Source organism: Falco biarmicus, chromosome 6 (genome assembly GCF_023638135.1).
Source record: "Falco biarmicus isolate bFalBia1 chromosome 6, bFalBia1.pri, whole genome shotgun sequence".
Classification (NCBI taxonomy): Eukaryota; Metazoa; Chordata; class Aves; order Falconiformes; family Falconidae; genus Falco; species Falco biarmicus.
The window spans coordinates 82,225,672-82,242,559 of record NC_079293.1 but is presented as its reverse complement, the minus strand read 5'-3'; the positions used below and the strand labels follow the sequence as shown (position 1 = coordinate 82,242,559).

The following is a 16,888-nucleotide window of genomic DNA, read 5'->3' as shown; positions in this document are numbered from 1 at the left end:
GTTGAATTCAGAAATCATCCAAAAAGCAAAACAAGTGAAAAAAGCTTGAGTTTAGCTGGTATGCAGAATGAGAATCTTAGAAGTTATTGCTGGCACTGAGCTAGAAAGGAAGAGACTGTTGGTCTGTATATACTAAATCTGCTGAAGCCAGAGGAGAAAACTGAGGACAGTTCTGCAGAGCAAGTGAAGGAGAGCCTGGTTTGACTGTTCTGAAGTGCATTATCAGGTTCTGTTACTTCTCTTTGGATCTTGGTGAATCTAAGCCTTACACTTTGAGATCAAAACAACCTGTTTGGAAAAGCAGGAAAAAAGCAAAAGGCAAGTCAGTGGAGAGAGTAGAACTTTTTTTTCTGCAGTTTTTTATCTTTATGTTATATGCTTTTTATTTAATATAGTCTAAAATGGGGATTTAAGTGACTATCTTCCCCAAGTCTGAATTTTGCAGAAAAAAAAAGTGTCAATGCCAGAGGTGTAATTGACTGAAATTACCTTCAGGGTGATACTTGGCCTTCCTTTAGTTGATAGGGTTTTTTAATAGCAATGTCAGGCTTTGTGACGAGAGGAGGAAGTCTGCATACACATATTCCTGTAACTGTAGCGTGCCTTTGAGTGCATGTGCTGTGTCATACGGTGCTAATGGGCTCCCCAGGGTAAATCCACACAAGACCAATGAAAGAATATGTTTTCTCATATTTTTATCTCTTTGCTATTATGGATGTAACCTGAAACTCAGGTTTTCTGGGTCCAGTGTGATTTAGGGTCTGCCATTGCTGTTAAACTCCATGGAGTTAAGGTTTATCCTTTCTCCTTCCCGGTGCAAGGCAGTGACTTGTTCTGTGAATCTTTCCTGTCCAGCTCTATGGTTCTTGAGTTTTCTTGTTCTACTGTAGATCTTTGCTCCTCTAAGGCCTTTTAAAGATTGTCTCAACACTGGGTCATTGTCTGGGTACAAGTTCTCTCTAGTCTGTTCATTAAATGGTGCATTTTCTGGAACGTTAGACCAAACGTTGTTTTTTGTCAGGATGGATCCTGTTAATAAATTGAATGAAGTTTCTATTTTGTGGGAAATTCTGATTTTTTTTAAAATTCATCTTGAAATCAGTTAGCAGTTTAAGATTGGATTTATTTTACAAAAACAGATTAATAAGAAAAAATTGTTTGGTTCTCTAATGTAGTGGTAATGGTGCTTTGCTAGTTTCCTATAGAAATATCAACACTCGGTCTAATGCTACAGAATGCTCAGTTGAATCACATTTTTTTTTCATCTGATAAAAATGTTTCACTAGAAAAGCTAATACCTGCTTTGTTTGCAAATAGTGTGCAGTGGATATAAAACTTAACATAAACTGGGTTTTGAGTGCTATCCAAGTAGATTAGACTTTGAATACAAACTTGCATTTGACCTTGCATATACTCCAGTACTGAAGTGCTTTCAGCCAGTGTAAAGCCACTTCAGGGATTTAGTGGAGATGTTGGACTGAAAGCTGTTTGTTAGACACCCAGATCTCTGACTTGCATTTCAGGGATGAAACCCAGTTTAGAGGATCAGTTGAAGAAGCAATAGTTAGCTTGATTATCTAGTTATTTAAAAAAAATATAAATCAAGTAGTGTGGTAAATGTCATCTTCCTCATCCAGATAGGGGCATCATACATTTAGTTTTTAGAATTTGGAGAGAAAGAAATCTAGGACATGCAATGAAAAGGTAAATATAGAAGATGCTATTGCATACACACACAAAATGGTAGGGAAGAGGAGTATTTTCTAGGTTTTTTTAAACGTCTGTTTTTTGCAAACCTTAAAAATTCTGAACGGTGATTATGGAGTGCTACTTCATGTTGTGGTTTGAGTCAGATTGCCAGTTTACCCACTGATTTCTCCTTTTCTACTTTAACTCTGGTGTTAGTCATTTGTCAAATTGGTGAGTTGAGTCCCTTTAGCCTTTAATCAGAGGTGTGCCAGAACTGATGCAAAAGGGAGAATGGACAGGGAAAGGCATCATTCATGCAGATTTCAGTTTGGAGGGCCAAGGCCTTTTACATTTCCCCTTTTACACTGGGGAGTTGTTAATTCAACTCACAAAAGAACACACCACCTCTTTAATTGTCCCTGCCTACATCCCACCCCACCCCTTCACCCCGTTTCAGAAATTAAGAACTACCACTGGCAGTAGGCAGTGTCTTGTCACCAACTTCTATTGTTTAACCCAATTTATTTGGTTTATTTTTGATGGGTATTTTTTTTTCCTCTGCAGGTAGACAGAGATCTTGGAATATTTATCCTAGCATTCCTGACTTTATTCTTAAAAGACTGAATTGGTTCAACCCTTCTTGCTAGAGTGGTTTTCTGACTTTGCATCCGAATCAAGTCAGCATCCTGATGTTCATTGAAAATTACCAGGAAAAAGCAAGTAAATGAATACGACTTGCACTGAGGACAGTTATGTTGGATTAGATTTCTAGCCTAAAGAAGCCATATACTTACTTTTGCACCAGTTAGGTTTTAATGCACTTAAGTTTTTAAAAGTTTCCTGTCAGTTGTGTAGCATTCAGGGCTGTTGTAATCCTCTGCTTCTTGCTGTTTATTTTGTCAGCTCATACAGTTCTACACAATTTATATTTTAATTCTTATACAGGTAGTTGTTTATTTTTGGGTTGCGAATACAGCAGAAATGGTGTATGTTGGTAATTTCTCACTTAAAATCAGATTCTTTTTGCTTTAAATAGCCCCCACTTTCCTTCTTCCCCTTCTGAATTTAAAGGGCCTATTCCATCTGTTCCCTCTAACAGATAAAGCGTTATGAATATTGCCATTTTTGAAATCTAATATGCAACTGTATTAACTACAAGCTATGTTACCAGCTTTTTCTGTAAGTACTAAGAAAAATGCATTATGAAATTCTGATCCATTATAATGGGATGCCTTTGAGGCTAAAAAAACCACAGCTGTAATAGCCACAAAATTGCAGGATTTCAGAGCAATGAATATGAGGACAAGGCAACCGGCTTTTGCCTAGATAATTTGTTGAGAGAGGAAGTGGGGACTGACTGCAACAGTTGAGCTTGTAAAACTAAAGTGAACAGATTGTCGCTGAGCAGAGTTGTGTACAGTGTATTTTTAAAATTAGTATTATGATAAGTAAGTTGAGCTCTAACCAGAGATGAAACCATGTGCATATTTCCTGTCTGTCTGAGACAGCACAAATGCCTGGGGGTGGAAGAATTGAGTTTTGACACACATCAGCACATATCAGAAGTGATAAAGCTGGTATTTCTTTTGCTAGAAAAGGATAGAGTGGTTTTCCTGATCACTTTGATTGGCTATTTACTATATGGTGCAATTCACAGAATCTTGAAAAGCACAGACAGCTCTTCAGAAGTCTTTCCTGTTCAGTAGCTGCCTTTATCACAATATTTTGTTTTAATTATGGGAGTTTCTTGTTGAGTCAGAATGTGAGTGTGAAGACCTATAGCCAGATGAGGCTTAGTCTGACCTACTACTGCTTCAGACTTTGCTTGGTCATTCCTTTCATGTGTATTTAGCAAGACTGTTGATTTAAAGCCTTAAAGAGATGGAATATTTACTTCAACCTTTATGATCTCAAGTAATTGGTTACACAGAATACTAACTTCCTTTTTTTTAAACCTAAAAGCTCTGTTCATCCTGAGGCTGTGGGATTTTTTTTTTAATGCCCTAGACTGCAAGGTTAAAGACACTTGCAATATTGCTTCTTTCCTATGCAATGAAAGAACACTGTAGTCTGACATTATAGGCCAAGTTCAGTGAAGAGCTGTAGCTAGCTACCCTGTTGTGTTTGTGGTACTCCTCAGTATGAGGGACGGCACTGCAGAAGTCTCCTTTGTATTACTATGAACGTGCAAGCATGTGGCACGGGATGCTCTTGTCTGCTGGGCAGAGAGAGAACTGGTCAGGTAAGAGTGCTTTACAAAGCAGGGTTTTGTGGTTAGCACAGGACCTATCTGCAAGCACCTATGACTCGTTCAGGCATCCCATTTCCTTTAAGGTGGTTCATGTCACAGATTTGCAGTAGTCCGCGTCCTTTGGAGGTGTGAGATAGGCGCTTTATTCAATCAGCCAAGATTCCCAGGGTATAGAATGGAGTATTTTGCAGTAGCTGCCCTTTAATCTAAGGTTTTAGTGTCTGGGATTGAAGACAGCTAACAGGCTAAGCTGGGGAGCCATCAACAGTCAGCACACTTGCTAGAGTTTCACGGTATGGTATGTGCCACATTAACAGTTCACTGCTATTGCAAATGGAACATGCTGCATGCCATTTCTTCCTCCCCTGGGGTGCAGTTCCTGGGGGAAAAATAGCTAAAAAATAAATGGCACATGAGGCGATGTTATAGTCGTGCCCAAAAGGCAAATGTCATGCTGGAATGTTAAAGCATTATTTGAAAATTGTGTGAAATAATCTGTTTGCTTCTCTTGCAATCAGTTAGCCCATACCTGTGTCCGTTTTTGGGCACCAGCTTGAAGAAATATGTGAGGTAATTAAATCAGAATCCAGAGGAAACCAATTAGAAATACTTTTAATCAATATTGAAAAATAAATAAGTGTGTCTTAAAAATATGGCTTATAGGTAAAATTTACACAATAACTGGTTTGAGTTTTTTATTTCTTTCAGAGATTAGATTACTTTAAGGAGTCTCATCTCTTGAAAACTGCAAAGCAGAAGTACGCTGATCTCCATGTGCAGTATTGATAAGAAATAACAGCAGCAAGGAATATTTAGATGAGATACTACAGAAAACTGTGTAAACACTGGAATATGTTGCGTGCAGCAAGTGTGGAATATTCACTCCTGAATTTAATAATAGATATGACAGACATCTGTTACGAATAATAAAGCTGAAATGATCCTACTGAGAGGAATGGCCTTGATAACCTTTTATGTGTAATTAAGTTTTTGTTTGTTTTTCCCAGGAATCTCATCCATTCTAATTGAATCTTTGATAAAGTGGGTAATTAAGTTATTTCAGTCTCTTTGTAGGTATTTTCTAAACTCATTTTCATAGTTCTTTCTGAACGCCTTGTCCCTGGCCAGCAATTTTACACTGAATGCCTAGGCAGCAGTTGAGGGAACATGGCAGAGATAAAAATCCCCTCTCCTGTCTAAAATTTCTTATGTTTCTGTATGGCGTTACCCATTTTACATTACAATGCTTTTGGTACCCTCCTGTGTACAGTTGGCTATCTTCTACAAACACAAATATTTTTTTTTCTCTTGAGATTTCATTGACTTGTTTTTTCACATAGTACTGTATTAGTCACTTTGTTATTTTGCTCATGAACAGCCTGGACTGGGATGTTTAATTAAGCTATCAAATAATCTTTGTTCCAATCCATTTGGAACACAAGATATCATTATCATACCATTCTTTTCAGTGCTTTGAAACATCCCAAGTTTTTTTTGTAGCAGAAGCAGCATCTCCAGACAGAGTTGTGGCAGATCTTAAAAACTGAGGCAAGTTATCTAGACCTAATAGTTGGAGTAATGCTCCTAAGCATTATCTGAAGCTTTTAGTTGGAAAAAGTGTGTTTGCCAAAGGAAAGATTTAATCTAACTTATTTTCAATTGTAAAACAGGTATCAGGGATATCCTTTTTACTAAATTATTTTACCTTCTAATAACAAACATGTTACTGATTTCTTCATTTTTTTTGACTTAAAATTCTTCGTACTTGAATGCATTTTGGTTCTTGCACTAAACACATGAAATCTGAAAGAAGCCTTTCAAGCATCTGACTATAAGAGAAGTCTGTGTTGAGAAGCTCCTTATTTCAAGTTGCTACTTTTTTTGTATGTACTTAAGTAGAAACTTAATGTTCAGGCTTGACTTGGAACATACAAGAGTGTGACCAAAATTAATGAAGCTGCATCATTTGCAGTACTAAACTATAATGCTAAATAGTTTGAGTATTTGGTTACACCTTACAGAAAAATTGCACTCTTGCAGCTATGGGAATGATTGACTTGAAGTTTTCATATTCAGAGGGATAAACAGCGGGAGCGGGCATTCAAAATATTTTTCCTTCATGTGGTCTTTCAGCAAGAAGGAGAACTACAGAAGGAATTGTAAAGAATTGGCATTATTTTTAGAAAGACTGATCAGCCGTTCTGGAGCGTTTGATTAAGTAAGACATTTTATAGAGTGGTGTGTTATACTGATAGAAGAAATACAGGTTTCCATTCTTAGATCTCAGAGTACTAGAGAAACATCAAATGCCTCAGTAAGATAGGCATTAGCCCCATTCTACAGACTTGAAAGTTGGTACGTTCCTGCTGAGTTGCATCTTTGTGCAGGAAGTCTGTGACCAAATTAGGAACAGAACCAGAATTTAGTGCGTATTATTCAATGGGGTAGGAAAAAAAATATCCAAATACTGGGTTTTTTTTTTAAGCGTAGTCACCTTTCTGGATTTGCTCTTTTGAATAGGAAATGAGCTAATTACAATCTGAATGTTTGGAAATGATACTACTCAGTAAATTTCTGGATGGAGAATCAGGTTGGGTTTGGACAATTACAAGGATAGGGTGACTTCTAAATATTTTTCTTTCAAATCTTTCTCATTTTCTGAGTAGAGTTAAAATATTTTTATAATTTTGTTTCCATCAACTTTGCTTAGTTCCAAAAACAACAAAAAAAAGTGATGGACTTGCCAGTTCCATACAGACTCAACTTCACATCCATAAGTAAAAATAATGAAAATCCATTTTGTGTTTGAAACAGATACAGGTAATATTATTTAATGTGATTATGGAGTTGAACCTCTTGTTTTGGGTCACTGAGTCCTTCATGGTCTTAGAACCTGTAAATCCTTTCCAAATAGATCATTTTTACTCAGAGAGGAAACCCATCTGTTGCACCTTTTCACATCTTTAAGAACTTTCAGTAAGCTAGGTATTGAACTGGTCTAGTTGACTATTTTGAAATAAAGAAAATAGCCCCTTTGCAGTGTAGAGAATGGTAAAGGTGTCTGGAAGTACTAAACCAACTTCTGACATCTGTCCGCTAGATTCTGCCGACTTCCACCTTGGCAGGTGTGGGGTTGGGAAGTGGAAGGGAAAAAACCCTTTTTGCCTCAGCTGTATGCTGTATAATGTTTGCTTATGAGACTGGTGAGGTGTTACTTGAAATTTCTTGTAGATCTTCAATTGAAACTTGAAACACGTTTCATTACTTCTGAATGTAGAAAGGTTCAGTTTGATCATGATGTTCCTACCATAATTTTGATTTGTGGGCAAAATGTTGATAACATTGAACCATTTTCCTTCAGAAATTTCAAAATTACTAGTTTTGCATTTCTGCCTCTACAAGAGCAACAAAACAAAAAAAAAATCAAGCCGAAATCTGATTTTCAGCCAGAAGAAAATTTGCCCAAAATACACGCTTGTTGTTGGGCTTTCATGTCATAGCCTTTTCACATGAAAAACACCACTGGTCTTCCTTCTGTGTTGTAGTTTGCAAGTTTCCAGAAAAATTCCTTCCATTTCGTGTTGCTGTGTTCTCACTTCTGAGAGATGGAAGGTAGGCCAATGGATTTACTTCTTTTAAGGAGTTTTCCTGTCTTCTAGGATTCAATCTTTGTTTCAGATACTACATTTTTGTCCGAGGAGCTATATGCCTCGGTAACATAAGGTTTGTAGAAAGGTTTATAGAAGTTTCTCATCTTTGTCCCTCTGAAAATACACAAGGAAAGTACTTGAAGTCAACTATAAATATACTATCATCTGCCAAATGGAGTATATTACATGTGCTATAGTAATAGTTTTTTCCGGAAGATATCTGCTGTTACTTTAAAGTTGAGTGTTCTAACCACAGCAGGTTGAGCTGTAAGCAAAATCTTGCGCTCTTAATTACATTCAGTAATTTTCTTTATTAAGAGATTGATTCTGCAGTGTGTGGGCAGATCTCTGCTGTTGGGTGGATCTTACTGCAGTTTGAAAATACTTAAGGTAATAATCGTTAGTTAAATTAAGTATCTTAGTAATTGGGGAGAAGGTTTTTTTAATGGTTTCTTTGTGGTTTTTTCACCTGTTTTCTTGAAAACAATTCTTCAGAACTTGTTTAGGAGATGTTGGATTTACCCTTGTTTTCCCCAAAATGACGGTCATTTTGAAAATTGAGTCTTACCAAGCCTTCATTGACCCAAAAGTTTCTGAAACCCTGTTGAATGACTTTGGGGTCGCTGCTAATTCTGCGGGATGGAATGGGAGTTTAAATTGTAAGCTATGTGAAACTTTTCCCCTTCATTAGAAGGCTTAAGGATCTGACTGGGTTTTGGGTTGAAGTAGTAGGGTTTTCTCACTGATTTGTGGGACTGAGGATGACTGTAATTGGAGTAGTCAAGGATGTATGCGATTAATGGTACTGCTTGCAAACTGGGTGCTTCCATTTTATATTATGGAAGATGTGCGAACTATGAGAAAGCACTTCCCTTGGAAAGGTAACTTCAGAATACCATAGACGGTAGAAAACAGTTTTGCCACTGTTGTCTTGCTTAAAATGGATGAGAAAAAAAAATTCAAGATCTTGAGCCTTGCAATGTGTGTTTTTTGAACTCGGAAGAATCAATGTAGATGTCTGGTGGGGGCAAGGGGAGAGAGGGTCTTGAATCTTTAACAAGCGTTTTCCTGAACCTTGGTTATTGAAAATAATCAGATGTTAAATTTCCGTTTAAAAACTAAAACAAATCACTGTGGGATTGTTGAGTGTTACAAAATTTTTTTTTTGGCTTCTTGAAAATGTTTCACTAGTTCTTGGCTCAAGAGTTTCATAGAGTAGATAAATGCTGAATTTTGAATGTTTAATACAAGCTGAAATCTTGGCTCTACAAATTTAGTATATATGGAAGACAAAGGGAAGGTACAGACCCAGTTTTCTCTTTGCATATTAATCTTAAAGCAGTCCTGCAGGCTTTCCCTACTAAGCATGTTTCTAGATTGAATGCTTAATCTTGTTTTCATGTGGTTTACTTGGAACATCCAGTGCGTGGTGCAGAGGAATACAGATTAGGAGATAGAAATAATATATTCACAGACACTGTATTAGACATGCTTATAGGCAAAGGACAATGTAAAGCAATTTTATCAGCTGCTGTATGACACAACAGACTTTACAAAGGAATTTGAATATAGTAATGCAGCACAGTTAAAAGAGGAGGTGTGGGGATGATTTCATCCCACATAGATGGAAAATATCGAAATGTCTAGAAAAACTGGAAAACTGACCTCTTTAACAGCCTTAAAAGGTATGTAAAAGCATGATGCTACCATTTTAAGACTGCACTGTTACGATGTTTATTCCAAAGTGCTCTGGAGGGGTCCGTGTGTTTTCTCTCTTGAACTGCTAAGGCCAGAACCATTAGTACTGATGTGACTGTCCAAATTCAGAAGATGTGCAGGTTGTTTTATGATGTGGGCATCTAGCCATTTATCAGTCCTTCCAAGTATAATCAGCTCGAAGGCTGGAGCGGAACCCTTCCAGCAGCCTGCTTTGCCTGCCAAAGAAAATTCAGCCACTGAATTGGTGGAAATTGCTGACTGGTCACCTAGAGACCGCTTCTTATTTAAGTGGTAAACCGGCTTTTCAGCTGCGGCAGCCTGCGCTGCATATAGAAAATCCTGTCCGTCCACAGCAGTTGTGAACTGAGATAGCAAAGAAGCTACTCATCCTATTGCCATTAATAAAACAAAGTTTAGTAGTAGTAGTAGTAGTAGTAGGTCGGCTGCGCATTAGCTTGGATTTCCTAATGGGAAGCGCAAAACTGCAGGAAGCCCTGTTCGTTTTATCCCTTGTTGCTCATCCAAGAGGATGCCAGAAATCGTTAAAAACTTTGGGGTTTCTGGCTGCAGCTGTAGAATGCACGGCGCGATACACATTTTAGCGCTGCTGCGGAGCCGCGGCCCCAGCGGCAGCCCCGGAGGGTCTCGGGCGGGCGGGGCGGCACGAACCGCGTTGCAGGCGCCCGCAGCGGCGCCGTTACCGGCTGCGGCAGGGCCCGGCGGCGCCGCTCGGCTCCCCCCGGCCGCCGTGCGGGGTAGGAAGCGGCGCCCGGTGGCGGCGGGGCACGGTTCCAGCAGCGGCCGGCTCCCCGGGAAGGCCTGCGTGCGGCTTTACCCGGCAATCGCCTTAAGGGGACAAATTTAGTTTAACGGCAATCCGCGCTTAATCTGCCGGAGCGCGGCCCTGGGCGCCTTCGGGGAGGGCGGGCGGCAGCGCTCGGCGCTGGCTCGGGCAGCCAGAAACTTCTGGCAGCTTCCCGGCTCGGGCCCCTCCTCTTAAAGCGGCAGGGCCCGCTGCGGGGCTGCCCCCCCGCCCCGCCCGGGAGGCAGGTCCCCGGGGGGTGCTGGTGCCCGGCTGCGCTTCTCCTCTCCCGCACGACCTAATGCCCTCCGGGCTCCGTTCCCTCCCGCAGCCCTATGGAAGCTGGAGTATCGAGGCGGCTCTCAGCTGCTCGTCGAGGAGCTGCTCCAGCCGCTGGTAACGTTCAGCTTTGGCGGGAGCACCCCGCTGGAGCCAGTGCTGGGGAAGGGCCCACCCGTCTCTTAACAGCCCCCCCGTGCCCCCAGCCTGGCCGCGGTCCCACGCTCCCAAGGGAGCCAGGCCTCGGATACAGCCCTCCACAGGTCTCCCTTGGGTGAAGGATGGTCCATGCCCCGTTGTCACCCCACAAAGCCAGCCCCCCTCCTGGTAGCCTAGCCTCAGTCGTTAATGCGAACAGAATAGTGATCACTCATGTAAGCGCCTGCTTGGTAAATTGTTTCAATGAGGATCTTAAATACCGGTCTTCTGCCATTAGTGCAAAAATAAAACAAACGACCACAACAAACTTAGAGATTTCAGCCATCAGCTGACCGTCAAAACCCATCAGCTTCACTTTTCCCTTCCTCCTCCCTGTGTGAACTGAAGGCTATTCCAAGAGAGTAATAGAGACCGGAACATTGAGAGCGAAGAAGTCCAGGATGTATATTATAAGCTGGTGTGAATGAAGCTCTGATCTCACTGTAGATGCATGATGGAGCGTGCTGGGCATACTCTTCAGTTTTTCCTGTTGGGCAGAAGTTTATAGATGGTTTTATGACAAGCTGCTGCAAAGATGATTCTTACTTACAAAGTGCAAGATGCTATGTTTGGGTATAAAATGATGTAAATTTGAATTACCTTGTTTTAAAATAAAATGAAGGCTGAGACCACAGCACAGAGATTTGGAGACAGCAACATATGAGACTAGTAGAGTTGTCTCAAGATTAGTAACCTTAAGAAGCTCAGAACATTTTATTGTAGGGTAGTCCAACAATGAGTCTGCCCTTCTCCCTTAAAGACCGTTGCAGTGCTGCTGATTTCAATATGCTTGTAATACCTTTTCCAAGAATCCTGAACTATGTTCTCAGATTTTAGTTGCATTTTTAACTTTTTTTTTTTATGGTAACCTGCACTGAAGAGCAGGTAAAGAATGAAAACAAATCCTGCTGAAGCATGTTAAAATTAAATAGGCAAAGGGACATTCACTCTGAGTGTAAGGGTGTCTATTAAATGATGTAAGCACAAAGCAGAGAAGGGATAACAGAAGGGTAAAAATAGCTGTATACTTATTTTTAATCTCTATCTAATTTTGGTAGAATTGAATAAATCCTGCTTGAGAACAGGTGACTCATTTAGAGTTGGTGAAAATGACAAATTCATGGTAAGGATGATCTGATAATAATGCCAGACTTTGATCATTAATGTTTACTTTTCTAGTTTGCGTTCTCTGTGATGCATCACATCTTGCTAGATGTTTTAACTTACCATTTTCAGCTGATACTATCAGTCAGAATGAGGTAAGTATTTTGAAAATTTCAGTTAAGTAGTTTGGGGAGCAAAAGTCCGTGTAACTTGTGCTTCAGTGGAAGAATAAAATTGCAGGAAAATTTCCTCTGTGCATCCACTGAAGTTTTTCACATGGTTATTTTAAAATGTTTAGTGATTCACAGTGGTAATTAAATGCATTTCATCAGTATAAATTTTCCTCTCAAAAGTCACTCCAGTACTGTATTTTTAGTAAACATACCTACAGTGGTAAGCAAATGGTCCATATGTTTGCTATTATTTGAAATTACTCTGTTTACAATGGTAAATATTAACTAATTCCAGTGAAAGGCGTTAGCTATCATAAAACTAAGGAGGTATAGACTAGGGATTGAAATTACCCGGTGTGGTAGTAACATAAACCAGTTCTCACAGATGTTTGTTCTTCAAATGAATGTTCTTTTTGGAAGAAGCTTTTAAAAATAAGACAGAGTAGTGATAAAGTAATCACTAATATCGGTGATTACAGTCAGTAAGATTTTAAAATCCTGTGTTAAAGTTTGATTGTTGACTTGCCCGTTCCTCTGCCGTAAACTTGCAAGCAGTTAAAGGCCAGAGCTTCAGATTGTCTTGATTCCCAGTATTGTAGACCTTCTTTTTAGTTAATGTTCAGCGATAGTGAAGAGAAAGTGTTCTTTATTTTCTGTAACTTAAACTCATCGCAAAGACCAACTCATAATGTTAATTTGGCTGTATAGGGAGGTATAGACTGATACCGACACAACTTGAAGTGTTTGTAGAATTCTAACTATGTGCATCTGTGTGGACCCATCTGGGATCTGTCTATCTTGTTGAAAGAAAGCATAGAGTATTGAGATGACTTTTGTTTGCAAGATCAACTGGTGTGAAAGGCTATCAACATTGTAGTGCTGAAAGAGTTTCTTCACTAAAGGGTGGAGCGGAGAGCAGGAGGGGTGCTCCCCTCTTAGGGCATTACTGACTTTGCAAGAGTCAGTCAAGTCAGTCAGTTCCTGCTTTTCAGATTTATTTTCTATGAAGCAGCCATACTAGTGCGCTATACTGAAAGTAGTAAGGAAAACCAGATTTACCATTATCTAAGTCCCTGTTTCAGCATCCTTCTGATTGCAGTAAGAGAAAAGCATTGCAGCTTGCCTTGAGGGCAAGTACACTTACTCTTAGACAGGAAAGGAGGGAATGAATTTCAGAATCTCAGCAGTCTTAACAGATACCTCATTAGTCTCAGTTGAGTTTTATTGTTACTAAGTCTGGAATAGGAACAAATATGTGTTCATGGGTATAGTATTACCAGAGTACTATACCCTACCACTCTGCATGCAGTCACACATCATGCATGCAGTGAGAGAGGGATGGATTCATTAGAGTACTCTGGCTTCTGGTGATCTTAACAAGTGCAGATTGGCAACAGTTTTCTAGTACTCTGAAATATATTCTATTCCCTGAAAATGAGAGGTAGGTTTGAGCAGAGTCAAAGTAAAAATCATTAATACAGGGTTAACACTGTAGCATCTCATGTCTCTCAATTCAAAGAAATTTCTGAAAAATTATCATTGAATCATTCAGGTACACGCTTGCATGCCCTTACTTCTGAGGTATTGGGGATGGAAACCGCCAGTGGGAATTACCTGATGATGAGTTCAAGCACCATAGTATCAAATAGTAGCTCTGAGACCTGTGAAGGACGTTATATTCTTCCCACAGAGAGCCTGGATGTGCCAGAGTTTCTTCTTGTAAGCTGTGTTTGAATCTGTAGGGGTGCAGAAACATGGGCTTAGACAAGGGCTTAGGTCTCTCTTCCCAGCTCTTGTTTGGGGCTGTGTGGAGGCTTGCAACTCTTGGAACCGTACCTCACTCCTCTTGCTTGTCACCATCTGCCTTCTCTCTTCTGACCCACATTCTATGAAGTGATAGCGAGGTGGTTCAGTTATCTAGAATCTCCTCCCCGAGATTACACTAGGAGAGGTTGTATGAGATAAGGGGGACCTCTTTGAAGGGAGAGAGCCTTCACTGAGCTCACTCTGCATACTAATTGGACCCACGTTCTCCTCCTTCCCCCAGAAAACACTTCCTTCCTTCCTCTTCTATTTCTTGTTTTCCTGTTTGGGTGTCACCTGTTCCTCCGTTGGTTGTTACAGAACTTTGTCTTTTGTCTGGGCCCTTCACCTGCATTGTGCCATCTATCCCACCATTTTTCTCCTGCTGTACTCTGCCCCTCAGGCTGCTCTCCTGGTGAGCACCCACCAGGTGAAAAAATGAGTAAGCAAAAGTCTCTTCAGAGTTGTCCTACTTGGTAATGAAAAATGAACCTTAATTATTTGAGGGGAATAAACACTAATGTCTTCATGAGACCCATCGGATCTTGAGGTAGTGAAAAGAGAAGGTAGAACACTTGGTTGGCCTTCACCATTGCAGCAGAACTGGTCATCTGCTATGTTTTCAAATGGTGCAGAAGTTGGAGGCTTATGTGATGCTTGTTGCAGACAACTGTGGTATCCGTTTATTACATTTTGTGGTAGTCATCCTATGAGCTTAGTGTTGTGTTCTGTGTTTCTACTGCTGTGATACACATACACTGTGAAGTTAAGTTTTATTGGGCTGTTTCGTAATGCTCTGTTGCAAAAGCTATCAAGACCATGACAGCTATATTGTCAGTGGCCAGTGATTAAAACCCAGTTGTTTTCCTTTCCAGGCCATTGATGAGCCTCCCTATCTCACAGTGGGCACTGATGTGAGTGCGAAGTATAGGGGAGCCTTCTGTGAAGCCAAGATCAAGACAGCAAAAAGACTTGTCAAAGTCAAGGTATGTGGTTTTCTTGCAAACACTTGGGGGGGGGGGCAAGTCATCAGTGTTCAAAATGGCACAACGTGAAACCTCTTTATAGCCTCAAGACAGCTAAGAGGCTGTCCTTTCCTTGGAGGCTGGTAGTGCAAGCTGTGAAATAACAGTAGGCCTATTTCTGTTGGGAGGGGAGGGGTTCCCCCCACCCCCCCACAATTCAGTATGTTCTTTTGCTTTCACTGCTTTGTCATCCGCTTGCATCCAGTATTTGTGGCCTTCATGCCACAGGCTGACCTTAAAGTAATTGATCAAAACACAACAAATGTAGGCTTATGCATGGGAGAATGTTATCAGAAAATAGCCCAAACTCCTCAAAGTAGGTTTAATATGGTTTCTTTTACTTTAGGAGCACAGGTCACTGTCATTTAGCAGTGGCAACAAGATAATGCTTCAGGAATAAGATGGAATCCTGCTGTCTTGCAACAAAGGCTTGGCATATTGAGTCCTACAGAATAGCAAGCAGGGGATCTTGCCTAATCTTTGTGATGACTAGTTAATGACTGAATGAATCCATATAAGCCACATGCAGCAGAAATAAAAATTGTGGTGAGGGGAATATAAGAGATACATTTTAACATCCCTTGGAAATTTAAAGTATCATTTCTAGAAATAAAGAGAACAATATTTGAGCTTGTTTTTAATATATAGTAAGTCTAGACTGGTGAATGGCCTTATATTTCTGTTTGGGTAATATTGCCCTAAAAGTTTCTAATGTCAGAGCAGGTACTGTTTTTCTGCTCTGCCTCTTAACCTCATACAGAAATACAACAGAGGAAGGATCAGAAGCACTTAGGAAACATAAATTAGATTGTTGCTCTGCAGCAGGGTTATAGTGGCAGATTTATTTTATCTACTGCAAATAGAACTGAAAATGTGTGAATTGTGAGCGGTGATAATGTGTTACAGAAGAGCCTCCATTATAAATTGTCATGCATTGCTTGAATCTGCCCTCATGGTATGGCCAATTTTTGCCTATAGTATCTATGAGGGAGAGAGCAGGCTATCTCCAAAAGCCCTGGTGGGAAGGATTGTTGTCACTTATTTGATAATAACATTAACTGTAACAAGAAGCTATTAAGTCTTAAATCTTACATCTTTAAAAAGCCTTTAGAGCAAATTAGTGGTCTTTTCATTTCATTAGTCATAACTCTTAACAGCATCAGCTGGTCTGTGCTTTACAGCACCATTGTGTTTAAGTGACTAAGTATCGGTATTTAAGTTGTTTAGTATCAGTATTTAAGTACAGGAATTGTGTTGTGCCTAGATCAGTGCAATCTTAACTCCTTTCAGCTCTTCAGATGGCCACTTGCACTTACTGATTAATACTTTCGTATGGGATTATTACTTGCAGTTTGGTCACTGCCGTGTTTTGCAGAAAGATCTTGCAATGAAATGGAATAGAATTTTTATTGTGAGTTGTTTGTGGAGGCTGTGCCTGAAGCCCTGTAGATTCAAGTTTGTGCGTGCGTCTTCACTGTTACTGTGTAGCTTAGGGCTGTTAGGCCCCAGTACAGTTGTGGCTTTGCAGAGCAATGTGATTTGTGGTTGAGATTTTTTTCTGCATAAGTGCAGTTCACATTGTCTTTCCTCCACCAGGAACATACATTCCCTAAACTTAACAGTGACCTCTTGATGTTATCTAAAAATCTTCTCCACGTGCTCCTTCTGGCACGTGCAGACTTTCCTCAGTACTAGATCTAACCAAATTCTTATTATCAGGTGTACTTCGGAATTTTGGTAGTTTTATCTGCTGCATTTATTTTCCACTTGTTTAACAGTTTCTTCTGGCCCCGAATACATTTTATGCCCCAGTCCCCTAGAACTAGTAGAGGAAAAGAAAAGTTAACTTCATAACACCAGTTTTAGCTTGAAGCTCTCATTTAAGCTTTATAACTAGATGCTCTGTTGAGAAAGGAGGTTGGCAGCATTTTTTTTCAATATGGAGTATGTCATCTTCAGGCAAGTAAAATACATTTAATTGTGTCTCCTTCTATCTGCTTGTGGCTTCTGTCAAATTCCGTTTCCTAGAATATTTTGAGGGAACCCTTCATACTAACTATTCCATCACCAGTACAATGCAATAACTTTATTCAGTTTATCACAATGATGTATGTGATGCTATGAGTTATTTATCATTTCAGTATCAATAAGTACTGTATCTCACAGTTTAGCAGTCTTCGGCAGGTTCTGTACAT

General features: G+C 39.9%; 1 protein-coding gene and 1 long non-coding RNA gene across 7 annotated transcripts in view; both read left to right on the top strand.

Annotated features, from left to right (window-relative positions):
* The window catches only part of ARID4B (AT-rich interaction domain 4B), a 93,787-nt gene that overhangs the window by 15,259 nt on the left and 61,640 nt on the right, over positions 1–16,888 (top strand). For all 6 annotated transcript variants that reach the window (XM_056343833.1, XM_056343827.1, XM_056343828.1 and 3 more), the window contains exon 3: positions 14,544–14,654. In XM_056343833.1, the coding sequence (XP_056199808.1) occupies positions 14,544–14,654 (111 nt within the window). The remainder of the gene's footprint in view (positions 1–14,543; positions 14,655–16,888) is intronic.
* Positions 2,416–4,890, top strand: LOC130151495 (uncharacterized). Its single transcript, XR_008822594.1, has 2 exons — positions 2,416–3,931; positions 4,649–4,890. It is a non-coding gene; the product is annotated as an uncharacterized LOC130151495 (long non-coding RNA).